General features: G+C 38.4%; 1 protein-coding gene across 10 annotated transcripts in view; it reads left to right on the forward strand.

The window, feature by feature from the left end:
- CASK (calcium/calmodulin dependent serine protein kinase) overlaps nt 1–20993 on the forward strand; it is a 516731-nt gene that overhangs the window by 369610 nt on the left and 126128 nt on the right. For all 10 annotated transcript variants that reach the window (XM_066357577.1, XM_066357582.1, XM_066357576.1 and 7 more), the window contains one exon: nt 6369–6490. In XM_066357577.1, the coding sequence (XP_066213674.1) occupies nt 6369–6490 (122 nt within the window). The remainder of the gene's footprint in view (nt 1–6368; nt 6491–20993) is intronic.

A 20993-nucleotide genomic window follows, 5' to 3' on the forward strand; every position in this document is an offset into this window, starting at 1 on the left:
GAATTGGAGACCTGGGTTCTGGGACTCACTCTTCGGCTCACTACTGTGCCCCAGGGTTATTTAACACTGCTGAGACTCCCAGTTTTTCAAATATAAAAATATTTGCTTGCAGGGCAGGGCTATTGTAAAATCACATAAGGTAATAAGTATAAAAGCCCTTTGAGGCCCTGGCCAGTTGTCTCAGTGGTAGAGCTTCCACCCAGCATGTGGGAGTCCTGGGTTCAATTCCTGGTCAGGACACACAGGAGAGGCGACCATATGCTTCTCCCTCCTGCCTCCTCCTTCTCTCTCTGTTTCACTCTCTCTCTCTTCACCTCCTGCAGCCATGGCTCGATTGATTCAAGCACATCAGCCCCAGGAGCTGAGTATGGCTCTGTTGAGCCTCTGCCTCAGGCACTAAAAATAGCTCGATTGCCAGCAGCCCCAGAAGGGCAGAGCATCGGCTCCAGACAGGGTTGCTGGGTAGATCCCTGTCGAGATGCATGCAGGAATCTATCTCCCCTACTCTCACTTAAAAAAATGTTTTTAAATAAGAAAAGCACTTTGGAAATTTTGAACTATTGTACAAATATTAGTATTAAAATAATTTTCTTTTATAATATTTTATTGACTTTAATGGGGTGACACTGGTAAATAAAATTATATAGGCTTTAGGAGTACAATTCTATAATACATCATCTGTATATTGTATTGTGTTTTCACCACAAGTCAAGTCTCTTTCCATCACCATTTATCCCCTCTTTACCCTCTTTGACCTCACTGCCCTCCTTTCCCTCTGATAATCACCATATAATTGTCTTGTCTGAGTTTCTTAAATGAACTGTTTTCTGTGATTGTTATAATACTTTATTTTCAATTCTTCACAATTTTCCTAGAAAAAAAAATGTCAGTTAAACACGTTTTATTGTGTCTTTTCGTACAAAGCACTCTGCAAGTGCAGCCTGGGATACAGACATGAACAGTCCTGCAATTAGTAGAACTGCCTATAGTCCTGCAATTAATTAGAGGGGTAAACTCATATCCTATTTATTGATTGATCTTTTTCAAGGCAGTTTACAAGTTCATACAGAGGTCTTATACAAAAACATCCTTTTTGCCTGATGTGTGGTATAGCACAGTGGATAGAGCTTTGACCAAAAATGTATTTGTGTATATGTATGTATTATAATGAATTGAAAATTTATGGGGCTTTTAAATGAGCTTGGTATTGAATGAAAAATATCAATTATATACATTTGTCGGACTGAAAATGTGTCTTTGGTTCTGCTATTTATACCCAAAGAAAGAAATAGTTGACTAGAAGAGGTGTCATTGAAGGTATTGAAATCAAGGGTGAAGAAAGATTTTGAAATCAGACCAAAAATAGTGTTTATTCAATTTGAAAAGATGAAGGAGAAATGGAATACAAACCAATTTTCCTACTTAATAACAGAAACTTAAAATTAGGGCTACTTTCCAGGCAACTTGACTACTGCTATGGAAATACTTCCTTTCATGATTAAAAATTCACAAAGTTAATCACATTAGGGTACAAGATAAGACTGTAAATCAGTTCAGAAAAGGTAACAGGTTCAAGGAGGGTAAATAGACCTCTTGACCTAGTGAGTGTTGCATACTGGAAACAGGCTAACAGATGCCTTTGTGCTTCCCAGCCAAGAATCCACTGGGCCCCTACAAGCAGATTAGAGTTTAGGTGGAGGTGTTGAATTCCTCCTGTTCATCTAACTCCTCTCTGAGGCTCTCCCAGCAGGCAACCTATTGCTGTGCCAATTTACCTCAGGGTATAATATAGGTTGGACTACTTTACACAGCAGCCAAGGAGTCCCTTCTTCAACACTAGAGATCCATACCTGTTTTCTCTGAAGTTCCTGCCTAGCATCTGGCGAAAAGCAGAATAAAAGCTTGGTTACTGTCTGACCCAATAGGGTTCAAGTTCTTTTTTAACCTCCATATCCATGCATAAACCATGTGTAGCTTCTGGTTGAAGATTCCCCCTGTGTTTCTAGTATGGACAATTAGTGTAGTAGTCAGGTAGGATATAGACTTTGGAGCAAGACACACCAAAGTTGAGTCCTGATTGCACCACTTTTAGCTGTGACATTTCTTGGCCTCTCTACACTGCCTTACTGTATTTTCCTGAGGATGTATCTGGCACATAATAAACATTCAAGAATTGGGGGCTGCTGTTATGTTTCTTTAGTACTTTGTTAATTCAGCACATACCTTGTGGATGTTAAAAAATGAACCAAATATAAACCTACCTTAAGGACCTCATAGCACACAAGAGTGAACAAGTGTATATACATAAGGTAATCCATGGAGTGTGTTGGTAGGACAGAAATTGCTCAGAGATTTGGGAGTTCACAGACCAACAAATGATACATCCTTGGTCTGGTGCAGCCAAAATTGCTTACCAGCAGTTACACTTGCTGCTTTAGTATTCAGTAGGTACAAGGTTGTTTTATTTTAAACTTATAGTATTAATAAACTTCTACATACATGATGTATATCAGCATCATCAATGCTGGGAAAAAATTAAAATTAGATAAAATTTCACTAACGTGAGTGAAAATGATAATTAGGTTTTCATGGTATTTGTTCAATTTTTTTCATATACCAAAAAAATTTTTTCACTAGTATTTTGTTATTGCAGTTTCATAAGTCCAGAAGTTTAGAACTGGCTTTAGTAACTTTATAAGCTGGTGTCATCAAATTCTGCAGTTGATGATGTGCTGGGATCAGGAGTTCAGTGGGACATTTGAGATGAAATTCTTCATATCATCTCTTGCTTTCCAAAGCTTTCAATAAAGAGTGATGAATGAGTTGGTTTTGAACTAATTTCCAGACTTTTTTTCCTACTCCAAACAAAGTAAAAGTCCTGAGAAAAGCAGGTAGAAGGAAGTGGACTAGGTTAATAATACCTTTAATAATACCTTCTGTGAAGCTTGACCAGGCGGTGGCGCAGTGGATAGAGCATCGAACTGGGATGAGGAAGGACCCAGGTTCAAGACCCAGAGGTCGCCAGCTTGAGCGCGGGCTCAACTGGTTTGAGCAAAAGCTCACCAGCTTGGACCCAAGGTCGCTGGCTCAAGCAAGGGGTTACTCCGTCTGCTGAAGGCCCACGGTCAAAGCACGTATGAGAAAGCAATCAATGAACAACTGATGATTGATGCTTCTCATCTCTCTCCATTCCTGTCTGTCTGTCCCTATCTATCCCTCTCTCTGACTCTCTCTCTGTCTCTGTCTCAAAAAAATAATAATAATAATATCTTCTGTGAAACAGCAGGGGAAATAAGGATTGATTTCTGCTTTGTGCCTTTTTTATCCCACGTAATATCCACTTAAGTTTTCAGTGAAAAAATACCAATAGCCTGGTGGGCATAACTATTCAAAACTAAAAAGTATCCATAAATTGGTACATTCATGCCATGGACACTACCTAATATTAAAAAGGACTAAATTATTGATACACACAACAACCTGCATGAATCTCCAGATAATTGGTTCAAAATGTTAATCCCAAAAGGTTACATACTGTATGTTTCATTTATATAGAATCTTTGAAATGACAAAATTATAGAAATGGAGAACAGATTAGTGGTTGTCAGGGGTTAAGAAGGAGTCTATAGGGTCAGAGTGAAAAGTGTGGGGTTATAAAAGGATCCTTGTTAGCCCTGGCCAGTTGGCTCAGTGGTAGAGCATCGGCCTGGTGTGCAGGAGTCCCAAGTTCGATTCCCGGCCAGGGCACACAGGAGAAGCACCCATCTGCTTCTCCACCCCTCCCCCTCTCCTTCCTCTCTGTCTCTCTCTTCCACTCCCGCAGCCAAGGCTCCATTGGAGCAAAGTTGGCCCGGGCACTGAGGATGGCTCTGTGGCCTCTGCCTTAGGCACTAGAATGGCTCTGGTTGCAATGGAGCGATGCCCCAGATGGGCAGAGCATTGCCCCCTGGTGGGCGTGCCGGATGGATCCCGGTTGGGATGGAAATATTCTGTAGCTTGACTTGTAACAGTGTCAGTATCCCAGTTGTGGTGTTATGACAGTTTCCCAAGATGTTACCATTGGGGGAAACTGGGTGAAGGGTACATGAGATCTCTCTATTATTTCTTACAACTGCATGGGAATCTACATAAAATCTAAATAAAATGTCAATTTTAAAAAACTGCCACAGTAATTTTTATATGGATAACCACTTGATTTATGCCCTAAGCCCTAAATCTTTAACCTAATTAAATAACACTGCAAAAAAAGCAGATTCTTATAAAGCAATTTTTTTCTAGTATAGAAAACTTGGAACATATGGACAAGAACAGAATGCAGAATAAATAGGAAATTACCCTTTTTTTAGCAAGAGAGACAGAGACATAGGGAAGGGACAGACAGATAGGAAGGGAGAGAGATGAGAAGTATTAACTAATAGTTGCAGCACTTTACTTTTCATTGATTACTTCTCATACGTGCCTTGACCGGGGGGCTCAAGCTGAGGCAGTAACCCCTTGCTCTCGCCAGCGACCTTGGGGTCAAGCCAGCAACTTTGAGCTTCAAGCCAGTGGCCTTTGGGCTCAAGCCTGTGACCCCATGCTCAGCTGGTGAGCCCACACTCAAGCCAGCAACCTCGGGGTTTCAAACCTGGGTCTTTTGCATTCCAGGTTGACACTACCCACTGTGCCACTGGCTGGTCAGGCAACTACTGTTAACGCTTTTACTATATTTCTTTCTGGGTTTTTTTTTTCCTGAGTTTGTATATATTTTTTCAGTCATAATTGAGCATATACAGTTTGTATGACATTCTATTCTAATTTCTTGAATTTTATATCATGAGGATTTCTTCATTTTTAAAATTCTTTAAAAGTAATTTTCATTTCACTACATAGTGCATTATGTGGATGTTCTATAATTTATGTAATCATTCTCTAATTATTAGACTTTTTTCCATCTTGCATGACAAATATTCTTATACATAAACCTTTTTCTACACTTTATTTTTCCTTAAGGTAGGTTTTTGTAAATGAAATTATTGAATAAAAATGCATGAGCATTTTTAAGGCTTTTTGTTCTATGTTTACCAGATTCCATTCTGGGAAAGTGGTACCCATTTACATTCTTACCAATAAGTGCATGCACATGGATATGGTCCAAGACCAGAAATAATTAGACATAGCATAGAGTTCCAGAACAGAAAGATTCAAGATTTTTATCTTTATCTCAAGCAAGGTTTCTCGACCTCAGCACTGTTGACATTTTGGGCTGCATAATTCTTTTGGAGGAAGGGGGACTGTCCTGAGTATTATTTAATAGCATCCCAGACCTCTACCTGCACAATCTGTTCCCCCACCACCACAGTTGTAACAACTAAAAATGTCTCCAGCCATTGCCAAATGTCCCCCTGGGGGAAAAAATTGCTGCTGTCTGAAACTACTGATCCAAGATTACATGTGCAACAAGGCACTTATTCTTAGAATTTCCCTAACATTGTTTACACTAATATTCTAAAGCCTTGCCTCAGGATTCTTTTCTTTCTCTGAAATATGCATGTATATGTTGTCTGCAGAGTAAAATAGGCTAATCATTTCTTTAAGGCTGAATAAGTGACTTTTTTACTACTCAGTATGTATCTTTCCCTGTTAATAGCTCTCAGAATTCCTGGTTATAAGAGGAAAGTTAAAGAAAATGATCACTCTACCATTTGCTTTGCCTGGCAAAAATGCCCTAATATTTAGTATGGTATTTGGAAGTGTCAGTCAGTATACTTAACCTTTGTCTTTGTCTTTGTCTTCTGAATAAAAAGAGCCCAACAGACTGAGAATGACTTGGTTGTCTTCACTTTGTATGAGAAGGAAAGTGAAAGAATGGATTGGGATTTTTGTTAAAGATTGAGCCTTAAAAATCCTTAGAAGCCTATTTTACACTGCAGGAGCTCCCAGATGAAGGTGTTTGTCCCTTAGATCTACAGCTGACTTTAAGTTCAATTCTGAATGGAATACACATATGTGAAAGGTTCACCTGTGTTATTTCTGTAATATCCAAAACCTCATAGGATCATGGAACTCACATTCATCTGATGTATAACTTCTTGCACCTGGATCTTCTAGTAATTTAATTATAGTTGATGAATTTTCTTAATTCGAGTAACAATAGTTTCAATTTCCTTTGAAAAATAAAGAGCCTGCACTACATTTTTCAGGACATAAACTCACTGAAAGTACTCTTACCTTTAAAGGTAAGAGGTTCTATTTGACTCCTTCACTGAGGACACTAACCTTTGAAGTTTTGTTAGCCCAGGGTTCGGAAATGCAAGATTTAGGTTATGAAGGTTAGTCTGACATTGACTTTCTGTCCTGGCTGTTTCTTTTCTGTTTGTTCCTCTTAGGAGCAGTTTCACAGGTGCTGGATAGCCTGGAAGAAATTCACGCACTTACAGACTGCAGTGAAAAGGACTTAGATTTTCTGCACAGTGTTTTCCAGGATCAGCATCTTCACACACTACTAGATGTAAGTCTTTCTTTTATTATTATTTTTGGGCTAAATATTTACCATATCATTTTACTTTATATTAATTTCTTGATGTCCATCATAACAATCCTTTTTCAGTTGCCTTAAGTCTGAGAAATGTGGGAAATCATCTATCACAAATTCCTAACTAAAATAAAGTACTGTATTATATATAGCACAATGCAACATAGCCTAAAATCACAATGAAAAAAATTGTGTGTGTGTGTGTGTGATTCTATTGGAAGAACCCATTGATCTTAACTGTGATTACTTTTCATTACTTTAGACATTGTTTTAAAACATTGTATTTCAAGAATGAGTATAAGAGAGAGAAAAACAAATAAGATACAATGTAATGTACGGTATTCACACCTTTCATATTTAATACTGCCAGTTTTCATAGATTCAGTGTCTTCTCCTTAAAAACATAAGAGTAGGGATTCCAAGTTGGTTACAGAGTAGGTGGAAGCTACTCTCACCTGCTCCCAGCCCCAAACCAGATTTATAGCTAAATTATAGAGCAGTCAACCTGAATAACCACCTGAAGGCTACCTGAACTGAAATATTATAGCCAAGGATTTACAGAAGAAGCCACATAGAGACTGGTAAGAAGGGCAGATATAAGAAGAGAGCTGGCCCCCACACCCATATATAGTGGCTGAGAAGCTGGAGGAATATCTCAGCTGCGAAACTCCCTCCCTCCAAGAGTGTAGGATCTCAACCCCATGGAGGGATCCCCAACCCAAAGCAATAGAAAGGGGAAGAAGAGCTCACATAGCATCTGGGAGTGAAAATCAATAGTGATTCAGTTCACCTTACAGAGAAGGAAGTCAGCTAGAGACCCAGATGCCACCTTCCCAAGGTCAAGCACTCCTATTGTTACAGCACAAGCATGGGAAGTGCACTATCTGGTCCTACAACTACTGATGACACTACTTTGAGTAACAAACATAAAACCCTTGGAACTAGCCCTTTTCTAGGGTGGAGGTAGGGAGATAAAAGTTCAAAGTTCCTCTTGGTATAATGAGAAACACTGGGAATTCTCCATGGTGCAGAGGAGAGATTTCCCACTCTATGCTGTTTTGAACCTTTTATATTTTGTTCTAAGCAAACGTAGAGGGATCTGCTGGCTGTACCCAACCAGGACCCTGGGGAGCTCCTTTTCTGGAGAAGCTCCTGATGGAGACTCAAACAGTGATTGAACTTTGTAAATTTTGGGGAAAGCACCAGTCTTACCCACCTCAAGCACACAGCCCCCACCACCACCTGTTGAATCACTTAGCCTGCATTTCCACTCACTGTGGCCCCACTTTGCTGAGGTCAGTCGCACAGTGGGTCAGTGTCCTGCAGATCTGGGACTTTCTGAGCACATCTCAGAGGGAGGCTTTTGTCTGGGAATCAGACGGCATATACTGGGTTGTATGGCTATGCTGCAGGGAAGGCTACTCCTATCTCTACTGCAGTCTCAGCCCATACTGTCCTAGCAAGAGGAAGCCATCATAATAAGTGTGGCAGTCATAGTAGATCTGCCTAATACACAAGGGAGACATAATGGGGAAACAGATATGCCCCAAATGAAAGAAGGATAGAAATCACCAGAAAAAGAATTAAATGAAATGGAAGCAACCAAGATACCAGATGCAGAATTTAAAACAATGATTATAAGAAAGTTCAAGGACCTTAGAGGAAGAATGGATAATCTCAGTGAGAATTTAAACAAAGATATAGTAAGCATTAAAAAAGACATAGAAACTATAATAAAGAACCAGTCAGAAATGAAGAATACAATATCTGAAATGAAGAATACACTAAAAGGAATCAACAGATTAGATGAAGCAGAGGATTGAATCAGCAACTTAGAGGACAAGATAATAGTAAGCACCCAAGTAGAGCATCAAAAAAAAAAAAAAGAAGATTTTAAAAATGAGGAAAGGTTAAGGGACCTCTGGGACAACATCAAGAATAACAATATTCACACCCTAGGGGTAAGGGTAAGAAAGTGAGCCAGCTATAGAGAACCTGTTTGAAGAAATAATGGCAGAAAACTTTCCTAACCTGGTGAAGGAAAAAGTCACACAAGTTCGGGAAGCACAGGGAGTCTAAATCAAGATGAACCCAAAGAGGGCCACACCAGGGCACATCATAATTAAAATGCAAAGGTTAAAAACAGAGATTCTTTAAAGCAGCAAGAGAAACATAGATAGTTACCTACAAGAGATCTCCCATAAGACTGTCAGTTGATTTCTCAACAGGAACACTTCAGGCCAGGAGGGATTGACATGGAATATTAAAGTGATGAAAAGCAAGGACCTACAACCGAGACTACTCTGTTAAGCAAACCTAACATTTAAAATTGGAGGCAAAATAAAGAGCTTCCCACACCAAAAAAAAAGCAAAAGGAGTTCTCATTACCACCAAAGCAGTATTGCAAGAAATGTTAAACGGCCTGCTTGAAGAAGGAGGGGGAGGACAAGAAAGAGAGAGGGAGAAACATAGGTATCAAGAATAAAATGATAGACCTGGCCAGGTGGATCAGTACATAGAGCAGGGGTCTCAAACTCACGGCCCGCAGGCCGCATGCGGCCCGCCGAACAATTTTGTGCGGCCCGCAGACTAATCCACGAAGTTCAAAATATTTTGGATAAAATTAAGTAAGCCTAGGGGCCTACTTGTATTTTTCATTTCTCTAGCATCCTAGCTAGATATTAGCTTAGTTAACAGCAGTTGTGATGCGAACTACAGTTTCTGGCCGTTTTGTGACACTGAGTAAACTGCATGTACGATTGTGCTTGTTGTACTGATTTTTTTTTTGTTTTCAACTGCAGTGAGAAAAGTGTTGCGTAACAGTTGCCTTTCGTAGACCTAGTGCGGCCTGCCGAACGGCTGTGATCTTGCTCTGCGGCCCACATGCTGAGTTGAGTTTGAGACTCCTGGCATAGAGCATCATCCCAGCACACCAAGGACATAGGTTGGGTCCCTGGTCAGGACACATGTGAGAAGTAGCCATTGAATGCACAACTAAATGGGAGAACTAAGTAGAACAATGACTTGATGCTTCTCTCTCTCTCTCTCTCTCTCTCTCTTTCTCTCTCAATTCAATGCTTAAATTATTTTAAAAAGACGTAGGGTAGCAGAATGGATAAGAAGATATGACCTGGCCCTGGCCGGTTGGCTCAGTGGTAGAGCGTCGGCCTGGCATGCAGAAGTCCCGGGTTCGATTCCCGGCCAGGGCACACAGGAGAGGCACCCATCTGCTTCTCCACCCCTCCCCCTCTCCTTCCTCTCTGTGTCTCTCTTCTCCTCCCACAGTGAGGCTCCATTGGAGCAAAGATGGCCCGGGTGCTGGGGATGGCTCCTTGGCCTCTGCCCCAGGCACTAGAGTGGCTCTGGTCGCAACACAGCGACGCCCTGGAGGGGCAGAGCATCGCCCCCTGGTGGGCAGAGCGTCGCCCCCTGGTGGGCATGCCGGGTGGATCCCGGTCGGGCGCATGCGGGAGTCTGTCTGACTGTCTCTCCCCATTCCCAGCTTCAGAAAAATACAAAAAAAAATGAAGAAGATATGACCCATATATATGCCACCTACATGAGGACTCCCTCAGAACAAAAGATACACACAAAGTGAAACGGAAGGGATAGAAAAAATATCAAGTATATATTCCATACAAATGGAAAACAACAACAACAAAAAGCTGAGATGCAATACCTGTATCAGACAAAATAGACTTCAAAACAAATGCCATAACATAACAAGAGACAAAGAAATTCACTACCTAATACTAAAGCCATCTATCCACCCTTGTAAATACATATGCACCCCACATAGAAGCACCTAAGTACATACAGAAAATCTTGGTGGACATTAAGGGAGAGATCAACAACAACACAGTCACAGTAGGGGATTTCAACACCCCACTGTTATCAGTGGATAGTTCTTCCAGACAAAATATCAACAAGGCAACAGTACCTTAAACAACACACTGGATCAGATTTAATTGATATTTTCAGAACATTTAACCCCAACATTTAATTGATATCTTCAGAATATACATTCTTCTCCATTTCAGGTGGAACATTCTCAAGGGTGGACCACATGTTAGGACACCAAATAAGTCTTAATAAAATCAAGATTAAAATCATGTCAAGCATCTTCTCTGACCACAGTGGTATGAACTAGAAATCAATTGTAATTTTTAAAAAACTGGAAAACTATCAAACACATGGAGGTTAAATAACATGTAAACAATGTATGGGTTAACAATGAGAACAAGAAAGAAATCAAAAGTTATCTGGAGACAAATGAAAATGAACATACAGCAGCCCAAAATCTATGGGACACAGTAAAAACAGTCCTGAGAGGGAAGTTTATACCATTACGGGCATACCTCAAGGAGCAAGAAAACTATCAAATAAGCAATCTAACCCTACACCTATAAGAACTAGGAAAGGAATGACAAAAAAACCTAGAAGAAGAAGAAGAAAGGAAATAATAAAGATTAGAGTGGAAATAATTGACACAGAGACTAGAAATAAATCAGATCAATGAAACAAAGAACTGATTCTTTGAAAAGATAAGTAAGATTGACAAACCTCTAGCCAGGCTCACCAAGAAGCAAAGAGAGAGGTCCCAAATAAACCAAATCAGAAATGATAGAGGGTAAGTAATAACTAACACCACAGAAATACAAAGGATTGTAAGAAAATACTATGAAGAACTACATGCCAACAAATTGGACAACCTGGGTGAAATGGACAAATTCTTGGAAACACACACTCTTCCAAAACTGAATCAGGAAGAATCAGAAAACCTAAATAGACTAATTATAACTAATAAAATCAAACCGGTAATAAAATAAAATAAAAACTCCCAGCAAACAAAAATTTTGGACTGAATGACTTTACAGGTGAATTTTACCAAACATTGAAAAAAGAACTAACACCTATTCTTCTCAAACTATTCCAAAAAATTCAAGAGGAGGGAAGACTCCCAAGCTCTTTTTACAAGGCTAGCATTATCCTAATTCTAAAACCAGGTAAAGACACTACAAAGAAAGAAAATTATAGACCAATATCCCTGATGAACATAAAAGCTAAAATTTTCAAGAAGATATTAGCAAACTGGATCTAGCAATACATTAGAAAGATCATACATCATGATCAAGTGGTATTCATTCTGGGTAAGCAAGACTGGTACTTGCCTGACCAGGTGGTGGCACAGTGGATAGAGTGTCGGACTGGGGTGCGGAAGACCCAGGTTCGAAGCCCCGAGGCCGCCAGCTTGAGTGCAGGCTTATCTGGTTTGAGCAAAGCTCACCAGCTTGGACCCAAGGTCGCTGGCTCAAGCAAGGGGTTACTCGGTCTGCTGAAGGCCCACGGTCAAGGCACATATGAGAAAGCAATCAATGAACAACTAAGGTGTTGCAATGAAAAACTGATGATTGATGCTTCTCAGCTCTCTCCATTCCTGTCTGTCTGTCCCTATCTATCCTTCTCTCTGACTCTCTCTGTCTCTGAAAAAAAAAAACAAGACTGGTTCAATATTAGAAAATCAATAAATGTGATTCATCACACAAACAAAATGAAGGATAAAAATCACATGATCATATCAATAGATGCAGAGAAAGCATTTGATAAAATCCAGCACCCACTTAAGATAAACTCTCAGCAAAGGAGAAATAGAGGGACCATAAATCAACATAATAAAGTCCATATATGTCAGACCCACAGCCAATCTACAGATTCAATACAATTCCTATTAAAATACCAGCGACATATCTCATAGCTCCAGAACAAATATTCCAAAAATTTATATAGAACCACAAAAGACCCTCAATACCCTCAACAATCTTGGGAAAGACAAACAAGGTTGGAGGTATCACACACTACCTGATATCAAACTATATTACAAGGCCATTAAAATCAAAAGAGCTTGGTATTGACACAAGAACAGGCATATAGATTAATGGAACAGAAAGAGAACACAGAAATAAACCCACACCTTTATGGGCAATTAATATTTGACAAGGGAGGCAAGAACATACAGTGGGAGTATAGACAGTCTCTTCAATAAATTGTGTTGGGAAAAGTGGACAGATACATGCAAAAAAATGAAATGAAACCACCAACTTACACTATAAACAAGAATAAACTCAAAACAGATTAAAGATTTAAATGTAAGTCACAAAACCATAAAAATTCTAGGAAAAAATATAGACAATAAAATTCCAGACATCTCTTGTAGCAATATTTTCCCCAGTATATCTCCTCAGGCAAGGGAAACAAAGGAAAAAATAAACAAATTTGATTATATCAAACTAAAAAGCTTTTGTACAGCAAAAGAAACCATCAACATGATGAAAAGGAAACCCACTGAATGGGAGAACATATTTGCCAGTGATACATCTGATAAGGTGTTAATTCCCAAAATATATAAAGAACTTATACTACTCAACACCAAGAAGGCAAACAACCCAGTTAAAAAATGGGCAAAGGACCTGAACAGATACTTTTCCCAAGAGGGCATACAGATGGCCAATAGCCATATGAAAAAATGTTCAACATCACTGATTATTAGAGATGCAAATTAAAGCCACAGTGAGATACCACCTCACACTGGTCAGAATGACTTTCATCAGTAAATCAACAAACAACAAGTGCTGACAAGAATGGAGAAAAGGGAATCCTTGTGCAATGCTAGTGGGAATACAGACAGGTGCAGACACTGTGGAAAACAGTATGTAGTTTTTCCAGAAATTAAAAATGTAACTGCCTTTTGACCCAGTGATCCCACTTCTGGGAATATATCCAAAGAAACCTGAAATACTAATTTGAAAGAATATATGCACCCCTATGTTCACTGCAGCGTTATTTATAGTAGCCAAGATTTGGAAACAGCCCAAGTGCCCATAAGTGGGAAAGAAGCTGTAGTATATTTACACAATACTACTACTCAGCAATTAAAAAAAAAAAGGGAAATCTTACCTTTTGCAACAGCATGGATGGACCTGGAGATTATTGTGCTAAGTGAAATAAGCCAATCGGAGAAAGACAAATACCATATGATTTCACTCATGTGGAGTGTAATTAACAAAATAAACTGATGAACAAAGTTGAAAGAGTCATGGATACATGGAACAGATTGACTGCTGTCAGAGAGGAAGAGGTTGGAAGCTTGATGAAAGAAGTTGAATGGATTAAGCCAAAAAAAAGAAAATATATATAAACACATAGACACAAACAATGGTGTGATGTTAGCCAGAGGGAAAGGGGAAAGGGTGGAAGGGGGTAGATGGGGTGGGCAAAGATGGGAGAAATGGGGCGGTCCAAGAGACTTTGCTTGAGGCAATGGGTGCATGATGCTGTGTACAGATGATGATGATGTTTGAGTTATACACTTGAAACCCATATGGTTTTGTGAACCAGTGTCACTCCAATAAATTCAATTTTAAAACACAAGAATAGCCTTATCAGGCAGTGGCGCAGTGGATAGAATGTCAGACTGGGACACAGAGGACCGAGATTCAAAACCCCGAGGTTGCCGGCTTGGGCATGAGCTCATCTGGTTTGAGCAAGGCTCACCAGCTTGAGCCCAAGGTCTCTGGCTTGAGCAAGGAGTCACTCACTCTGCTGTAGCCCCCCCCAAGGCACATATGAGAAAGCAGTCAATGAACAACTAAGGTGCCCTAACAAAGAATTGATGCTTCTCATCTCTCTCCCTTCCTGTCTGTCTGTCCCTCTCTCTGACTCTCTCTGTGTCACAAAATAAAATAAATAAAACACAAGAATATGCTTCATTATTAAATATGACAGGCTCCACTGACACCAGATTGAGATACAAAGAAAAATCAGAAGGTGACAATTCATATCTGCCTTCATTCCGTTATGTTTTAGTGAAATGCCTCTTAGAGAGTTTGGTTCACTTCAGCAGTGAAAACTTTCTTAGTACATATTAGTCTACTGGTACATATTAGGTTTCTTTAACATGAAAAAGCATTCCCTTAATAAGAGAATGATATTTGCTTTGGGGTGCCTAGAATTTTTTGTGCTAATTCTCAATCTACCATAGGATGCAGATTCAACTAAAGCAAAATTTTCCAGAATATATTCTACAGAACATTGCTCTGGGAGATAGTGATGAGTGTTGCCATGGGGGGAAAGTAGATCTTAAATTTATCAATTAAATTATTTTACTGGCCCTGGCCGGTTGGCTCAGTGGTAGAGCGTTGTCCTGGCGTGCAGGAGTTCCGGGTTCAATTCCCAGCCAGGCCACACAGGAGAAGCGCCCATCTGTTTCTCCACCCCTCCCCCACTCCTTCCTCTCTGTCTCTCTCTTCCCTTCCCGCAGCCAAGGCTCCACTGGAGCAAAGTTGGCCCGGACACTGAGGATGGCTCCGTGGCCTCTGCCTCAAGCACTAGAATGGCCCTGGTTGCAACAGAGCAACGCCCCAGATGGGCGGCGCATCGCCCCCTGGTGGGCATGCCGGATGGACCCCGGTTGGACACATGCAGGAGTCTGTCTGACTGCCTCCCTGTTTCCAACTTCAGAAAAATACAAAAAAAAATTTTTTTTACTAAATAAGTTGAGGAAATGCTACATCCTTTATTTTCTTTGTACAGATTTACAGTGGATGTTAATATGATATATTAACACCTCTGAGATGTCCTATACTATAGGAAAGAAACCTGATTAACTTTTAGAGCATTTCTCAAACTAATTTTGGCACAGAACTTTTATTCACAATCCTGTCAAACTGATAAGGACTACTTTGGGAAAAGCTAAGCTGGGAGTGTTTATTTCACCTTTATACTAAATGTATTCATAGGTATCTAACAATGACCTCTTTCCATAAATGTGGTGAAGTCAAATTAATTGTCAAATTTTAAAAAATAGTTTGGCTTTTTTATAGTTTATTTCTTGCTCACATCACAGCTTAATGCAGGTAGATGGTGGTGGAGGGGTCTTTTTCACATAGTAATTCAGGGAACCAAGTCTTTCACTATGTGGTTCTGCCATCCTCCAACACTTTGGAATTGAATTCATGGAAACAGAATAGAATGATGGTTGCCCCTGGCTGGGGGATGGAGGAAACAGAGAGAGGTTAGTAAAAGGGCACAGACTTTCAGTTAGTTATAAGATGAATAAGGTCTGAGGATCTAATGTATAGAGCATGGTGACAATAGTTCATGACACTGCATTGTGGAACTGAAATTTGCTGAGAGTAGAACTTAAGTGTTCTCACCAAAAAGAAAAAGATAGATATGGGAAGTGATGAATGTGTTAATTGATTATGGGAATCCTTTCACTGTGTGCACATTTATTAAATCATCACGTTGTAATCTTTAAATATATTACGATTGTATTTGTCAATTATATCTCAATGAAACAAACTAAAAATGTGCTCAGGAAGATAAGGAAGTAGTTCTTCTCTTTAGTGCAGTTTATCTCAAGTGATTTGAGGACATTTTGGTTTAAAATTATTCAAGTAACTATTACTTTCCTCGGGAAACAAAAGTCCTTGAAATTTATTCTATTTTGCGACTGGCTCCTAGTACTCCCAACTCCTCCTCCTCCTCCTCCTCCTCCTCCTCCTCCTCCTCCTCCTCCACCACCACCACCACCACCACCACCACTATCATCATCATCATCATCATGGTTGTCATTATTATGTATTATTTAAATTAGATTTTGACCTCTGTTCATTGTCTATTTAAATATCTGTTGTTCTCTACGATTGCTTCATATGATGCTGCAAGTTTTCACAATTGTGAATTTCCCACAGACGTCATACCCTTTACTAGAACTAGTATGTAGGACATATGAAAGAAGCTGCAACGGAGCGTGGAGATTTGGTTTTCTGTGTAGTCATTGCTTGGGTCTTTGCTGAGATTTACTGACTTTTAGATCAAGGACTTTTTGACATTTAAAGACTCATATAGAAGCTCAAATTGGTTTTCAAAGTGGTATTTTACTTACTAATATAACAAGGTATCTGAGCACACCAAGCTTAAGACTGCAGAGGAAATACAAAAACATTGCTATTATTAACAAGGAAGGGCAGATGTTCAGAAACAGACTGGACTTTGGAACTGAGCCAAGCCACCAGTCATTGCCCAATACTAAACTTCTCAGACTTCTCTGAAAACATTTATTTTTAATGACTGCTGCATTCTTGGGTAGACATTGTTACAACTTCAGAAGAGACTCAGGTTTTATTGAGGAGAAACATACTTAAAGTTCTTTTGGGTGCCTATGAATTATAAACTTTGGAAAATGACAAATATGTATTTGAATGAAGAAGAAATAAAACTAAATGAATAAACTAAAACGTGTTACTCTAAAAAGATAACCCCTCTTATTGAAAATACATAAAATTATGTAATTCGTAATGTTTTCAAACAAAAAAGACAATTTGGACTTCTTCCACAAGGCACAGCTACACATTGGTTAATAAAACAGTTCTTGGGAGAGAAAAATAAATGTAGCACTTTAAAGTCACTTAACAATAAAATGTTAGCCATAAAGCTAAATATTGAGATGGGGAAATCAGTGCAATGACCCTGTGAAATCTATTAAGATGATCCCTTCAGTGGGCTTTGCGGGCACGGCAGAGGACAGGCAGCTTGGCTTTGCTGGGTTGGTGTTAAGCCATAGGGACAATGCCAGAAGACACTGGAAACGAATGTGGTAGTGGGAGCAATGAGTTGATTACACATGACATTATGGGATCCACAGTATACTATACCCACAGTACACGGAAGAGACGTCTAACATGCTTTACCTTAAAAGAATACAAAATGGGTAAAATAGATTTTTTAAAACAAAAAGCAAATGTACTTTCATGTTTTCACTTTTAAAAGCTTTATTGAAGTATCATTTATAAATTGTACAATATACCTGCTGTAAGTGTATAGTTTGATGATTTTTGATAAATTCATGCAGTGTACAACTATCCTTTCAATCCAGTTTTAGAACATTCCCCCAAATTCCCTTATGTTGTATTTAAGGACTCTTTGCCTACCGCAAGGTAATAAAGATGTACTCCTATATTATAAGTTTCATAGTTTTAAGCCTACAATGGATCTTTGATGCATCTTTTGGAAATTTTTGTATATGATATAAGGTGAGGCTCTAAGTTCATTTCTTTGCATATGGATATCCAGTTGCTCCAGTACCATGTTTTCAAAAACTCCATACTATTCCTTCCCCATTGAAATGCCTTGGCACCCTTGTTGAAAATCAATTGACTATAAATAAAGCAGGTTTATTTCTGAACTCCATTCTGTTCTATTAATCTTTATGTCTATCCTTATACCAATACCATACTATTTTCATTACTGTAGCTTTATAGTAAGCTTTGAAATTAGTTTTCCAACTTTGTCCTTTTTCAAAATTGTTTTGTCGTTTCCATATAAATTTTAAGGTTAGCTTGTCAACTTCTACAAAAAAAATTCTTCAGGGATATTGATAAGGATTACACTGACTCTATAGATCAATATGGGGGAAACTGTCATTTTGACAATATTGAGGCCTCCAACCCAACAATATGATATCTCTGTTTACTTAGATATTCTTTACTTTCTCTTAACAACATTCATAATTTTTAGTGTATAAATCCTGTACGTTTTTTTTTTGTGAAGTCCACTAAGTATTTTTACTCTTTCTGATGGTATTATAAACTTCTTTACTTTCACATAACTCATTGCTTGTCTATATAAAGTACAGTTAATTTTTATATATTGATCTTGTACCCTGCAATCTTGCTAAACTTGCCTGTTAGTTCTAGATTATTTTGTAGATTCCTTAAGATTTTCTACATACAAGAATATATCTCTGCAAGAATAGAGTTTTACCTCTTTCTTTCCAGTCTGCATGCCTTGAATTTCTTTTCCTTGCCTTACTGCACTGGCCAGAACCTCCAGTATAATGCTGAGCAGGCGTGGTAGGAGTAGACAGTCCTTGTTTTGTTTCTGCTTGTATTAGTTATTTATTGTTGCTTAACAAATGATCATATATCTTAGCAGGTCTTGGGGTGCTAAGTCTATTGATATCTACATTTAAAGTGAAGAAAAACTACTTTGAAAATATTTATGACATATATTTCTAGCTCTCTTTATCCCAGGAATTTTGTCTTATGTAGTATTTTTCTACTGACACTAATACTTCAATACACTAATGGAAAGAGATATGGGAGTTTTGCCCATCCAGTTAGTAACAGTGGTATGAGAGACCCCAATTTCCAAAGTGAGTGGTAGTGTACTTCAGTCTCTAGCCCTAAGCGACAAGTGGCACAGCCCCTGGCGCACTACCCAGCTGGTGTCGTATTTGCTGAAGCTCATCCTTAAAGACGGAATGGGACCCTGAGAATATACCAGTATCTCACCCTTTGAAGGTTCTCAGATAGATCTTATTATTCCAAACATTAAGTGCAAATTGACTGGGCTATAAATTCATGGGAAACTTCGCTTTGGCATTTCCTGACTCGTAATCTATTTAAACATCCAAACTTAACAGTGTATCAAGTTATTCCTCAGTCCCCAAATTGCTCAAAAACATCAAATTACTGCAGAAGTTCCTTTAGGAACCTTCCAAGTTCTAAAAGTATGCTGTTCCCAAATATGACTACTAATTTAAAATCATCTTTAAAAAGCAAAATACTAAATCAGGAGTTAATAGTTTTCCAGTGCTTACTCCAAGTCAGATAGAAAATCTCTCTAACTCTCCCTAAACAATAAAAAATTATAATAAAGATGTGAGTAATAGAAAATATGGAGGATTCCAAACACCAGTTTATTTCTAATGCAGTATTTTAAAGTATTACTTTATCTATTATAAAAAAATCTACTTGAAAGTTAATATAAAACTGCTAAATTAAGTTGCTAATACCGTTAGTTTTTTTCTTTATTAATCTAATGACCTGTTACATTTTTAGAAAACATAATTTTAGGACTTCCTACAAAAATAATCTTAAATTGGTAGGTTATCACATTTTCTATGAAAAGAGCAGTATGTAATAAATGCTAGCAGCTGTTCAGAGGTATGACAGATGGTGAGTGAATGTTTAAAACTCAGTTGCCAGAATTTGGCAGAGAGAGATAAATGTGTCATTTAACAATGTTTTATAACACTGTTGACTTACAAAATAAACATTTATTCTGAAATAGGAACATTTCCACAGGAAAATGAGAAGACTGAGAATCACCACCAAATAACATTTGCAAAATGCTTTTTATCTAAAAAAAAGAAAAGAAAAGAAAACCTCTTGATTTTTCAGTCTGTCAGCCATCCAATGAATCACATACAAGTTCTAACCCAAAACTGATTCAAAATATCATTATAAGACATAGCTACACTTCAACCCCAAATTCCCAAGAAAGCCTGATTAATGAATAATCAGGTAATATATCACTATTTTATATTAGATTTGTGTAATTCACACTCACACCTGAAGAATCAATGCAAGGCCAAATCAGCTTTTCATGTTATCCTGGGCTGAATACTGGTCCCTCAAAATTCATGTATACTGGAGTCCCAGAATGTGGCCTTATCTGGAAATAGGGTCTTTGTGGATGTAATTAATTAAGATGAGGTCATATTGAATTAGGGTGGGCCCTAAATCCAATGACTGCTATCCTCATAAAATGGTCATGTGAATACACAGTCATACACATACAGAAGAGAATTCCATGTGAAAATGGAGGCACAGATTAGAGTGATACATTTACAAGCCAAGAAATGCCAAGATTGCAGGCAACTACCCGAAGAGGCTAGGCAGGAGTCTTCCTTGGGGCCACTGGAGGGAGCATATTCCTGCCGACATTTTGATTTAGGACTTCCAATCTCCAGAACTGTGAGGGAATCATTTCTGTTATTTTAAGCTACCCAGTTTACGGTACTTTGTTACAGCAGCTTTAGCAAACTAAAGTGTATTGTACTAAAACTGATCTATATATTTCATTCTATATATTTCATATACAGACCATCTCTGCACTAGTACTTTTAATTTCTGAAAGTAGACATACTGGAACAAGCTGGGCCAAGCACATAGCTCTTCCTTAACCCTCTTTATTTCTTCCTACAAAATGAGCAGCAGCACATGTGTACCAGGAGAAACTGGTTGGGTAGCAAATATTTAGAGATTCTGGCCTATTTTTGAACTACAGATTAAACTAGATGTTGTTTTACTAGAATTCATATTAGAAAGCATTTCCCTTCTCAGCAGGACCACAGTATTTTTTCTTTTGTTTTACTGTAAATTCTTTCAACACAACAGATGGTTTATTTCCTCCAAATGAATGCTAATCACGTTTCGTTGAATTCTGTGCTTGCCACTGTTTTAAATGCATGACGAGAGAAAAAAAAACTTGATGATCTTTAGTCTTCTGTAGGAACTTAATCCTGTTTCTTGTCAGCTTAAAATTACCTCCTCAAATTTAGCTATTGAAAGTGCTATTGAATTAATAGGAATTTTTTTAAAATATAATTAAGATATTTTTAGAAATTCGCTCA

This window comes from Saccopteryx leptura, chromosome X (genome assembly GCF_036850995.1).
Source record: "Saccopteryx leptura isolate mSacLep1 chromosome X, mSacLep1_pri_phased_curated, whole genome shotgun sequence".
Classification (NCBI taxonomy): domain Eukaryota; kingdom Metazoa; phylum Chordata; class Mammalia; order Chiroptera; family Emballonuridae; genus Saccopteryx; species Saccopteryx leptura.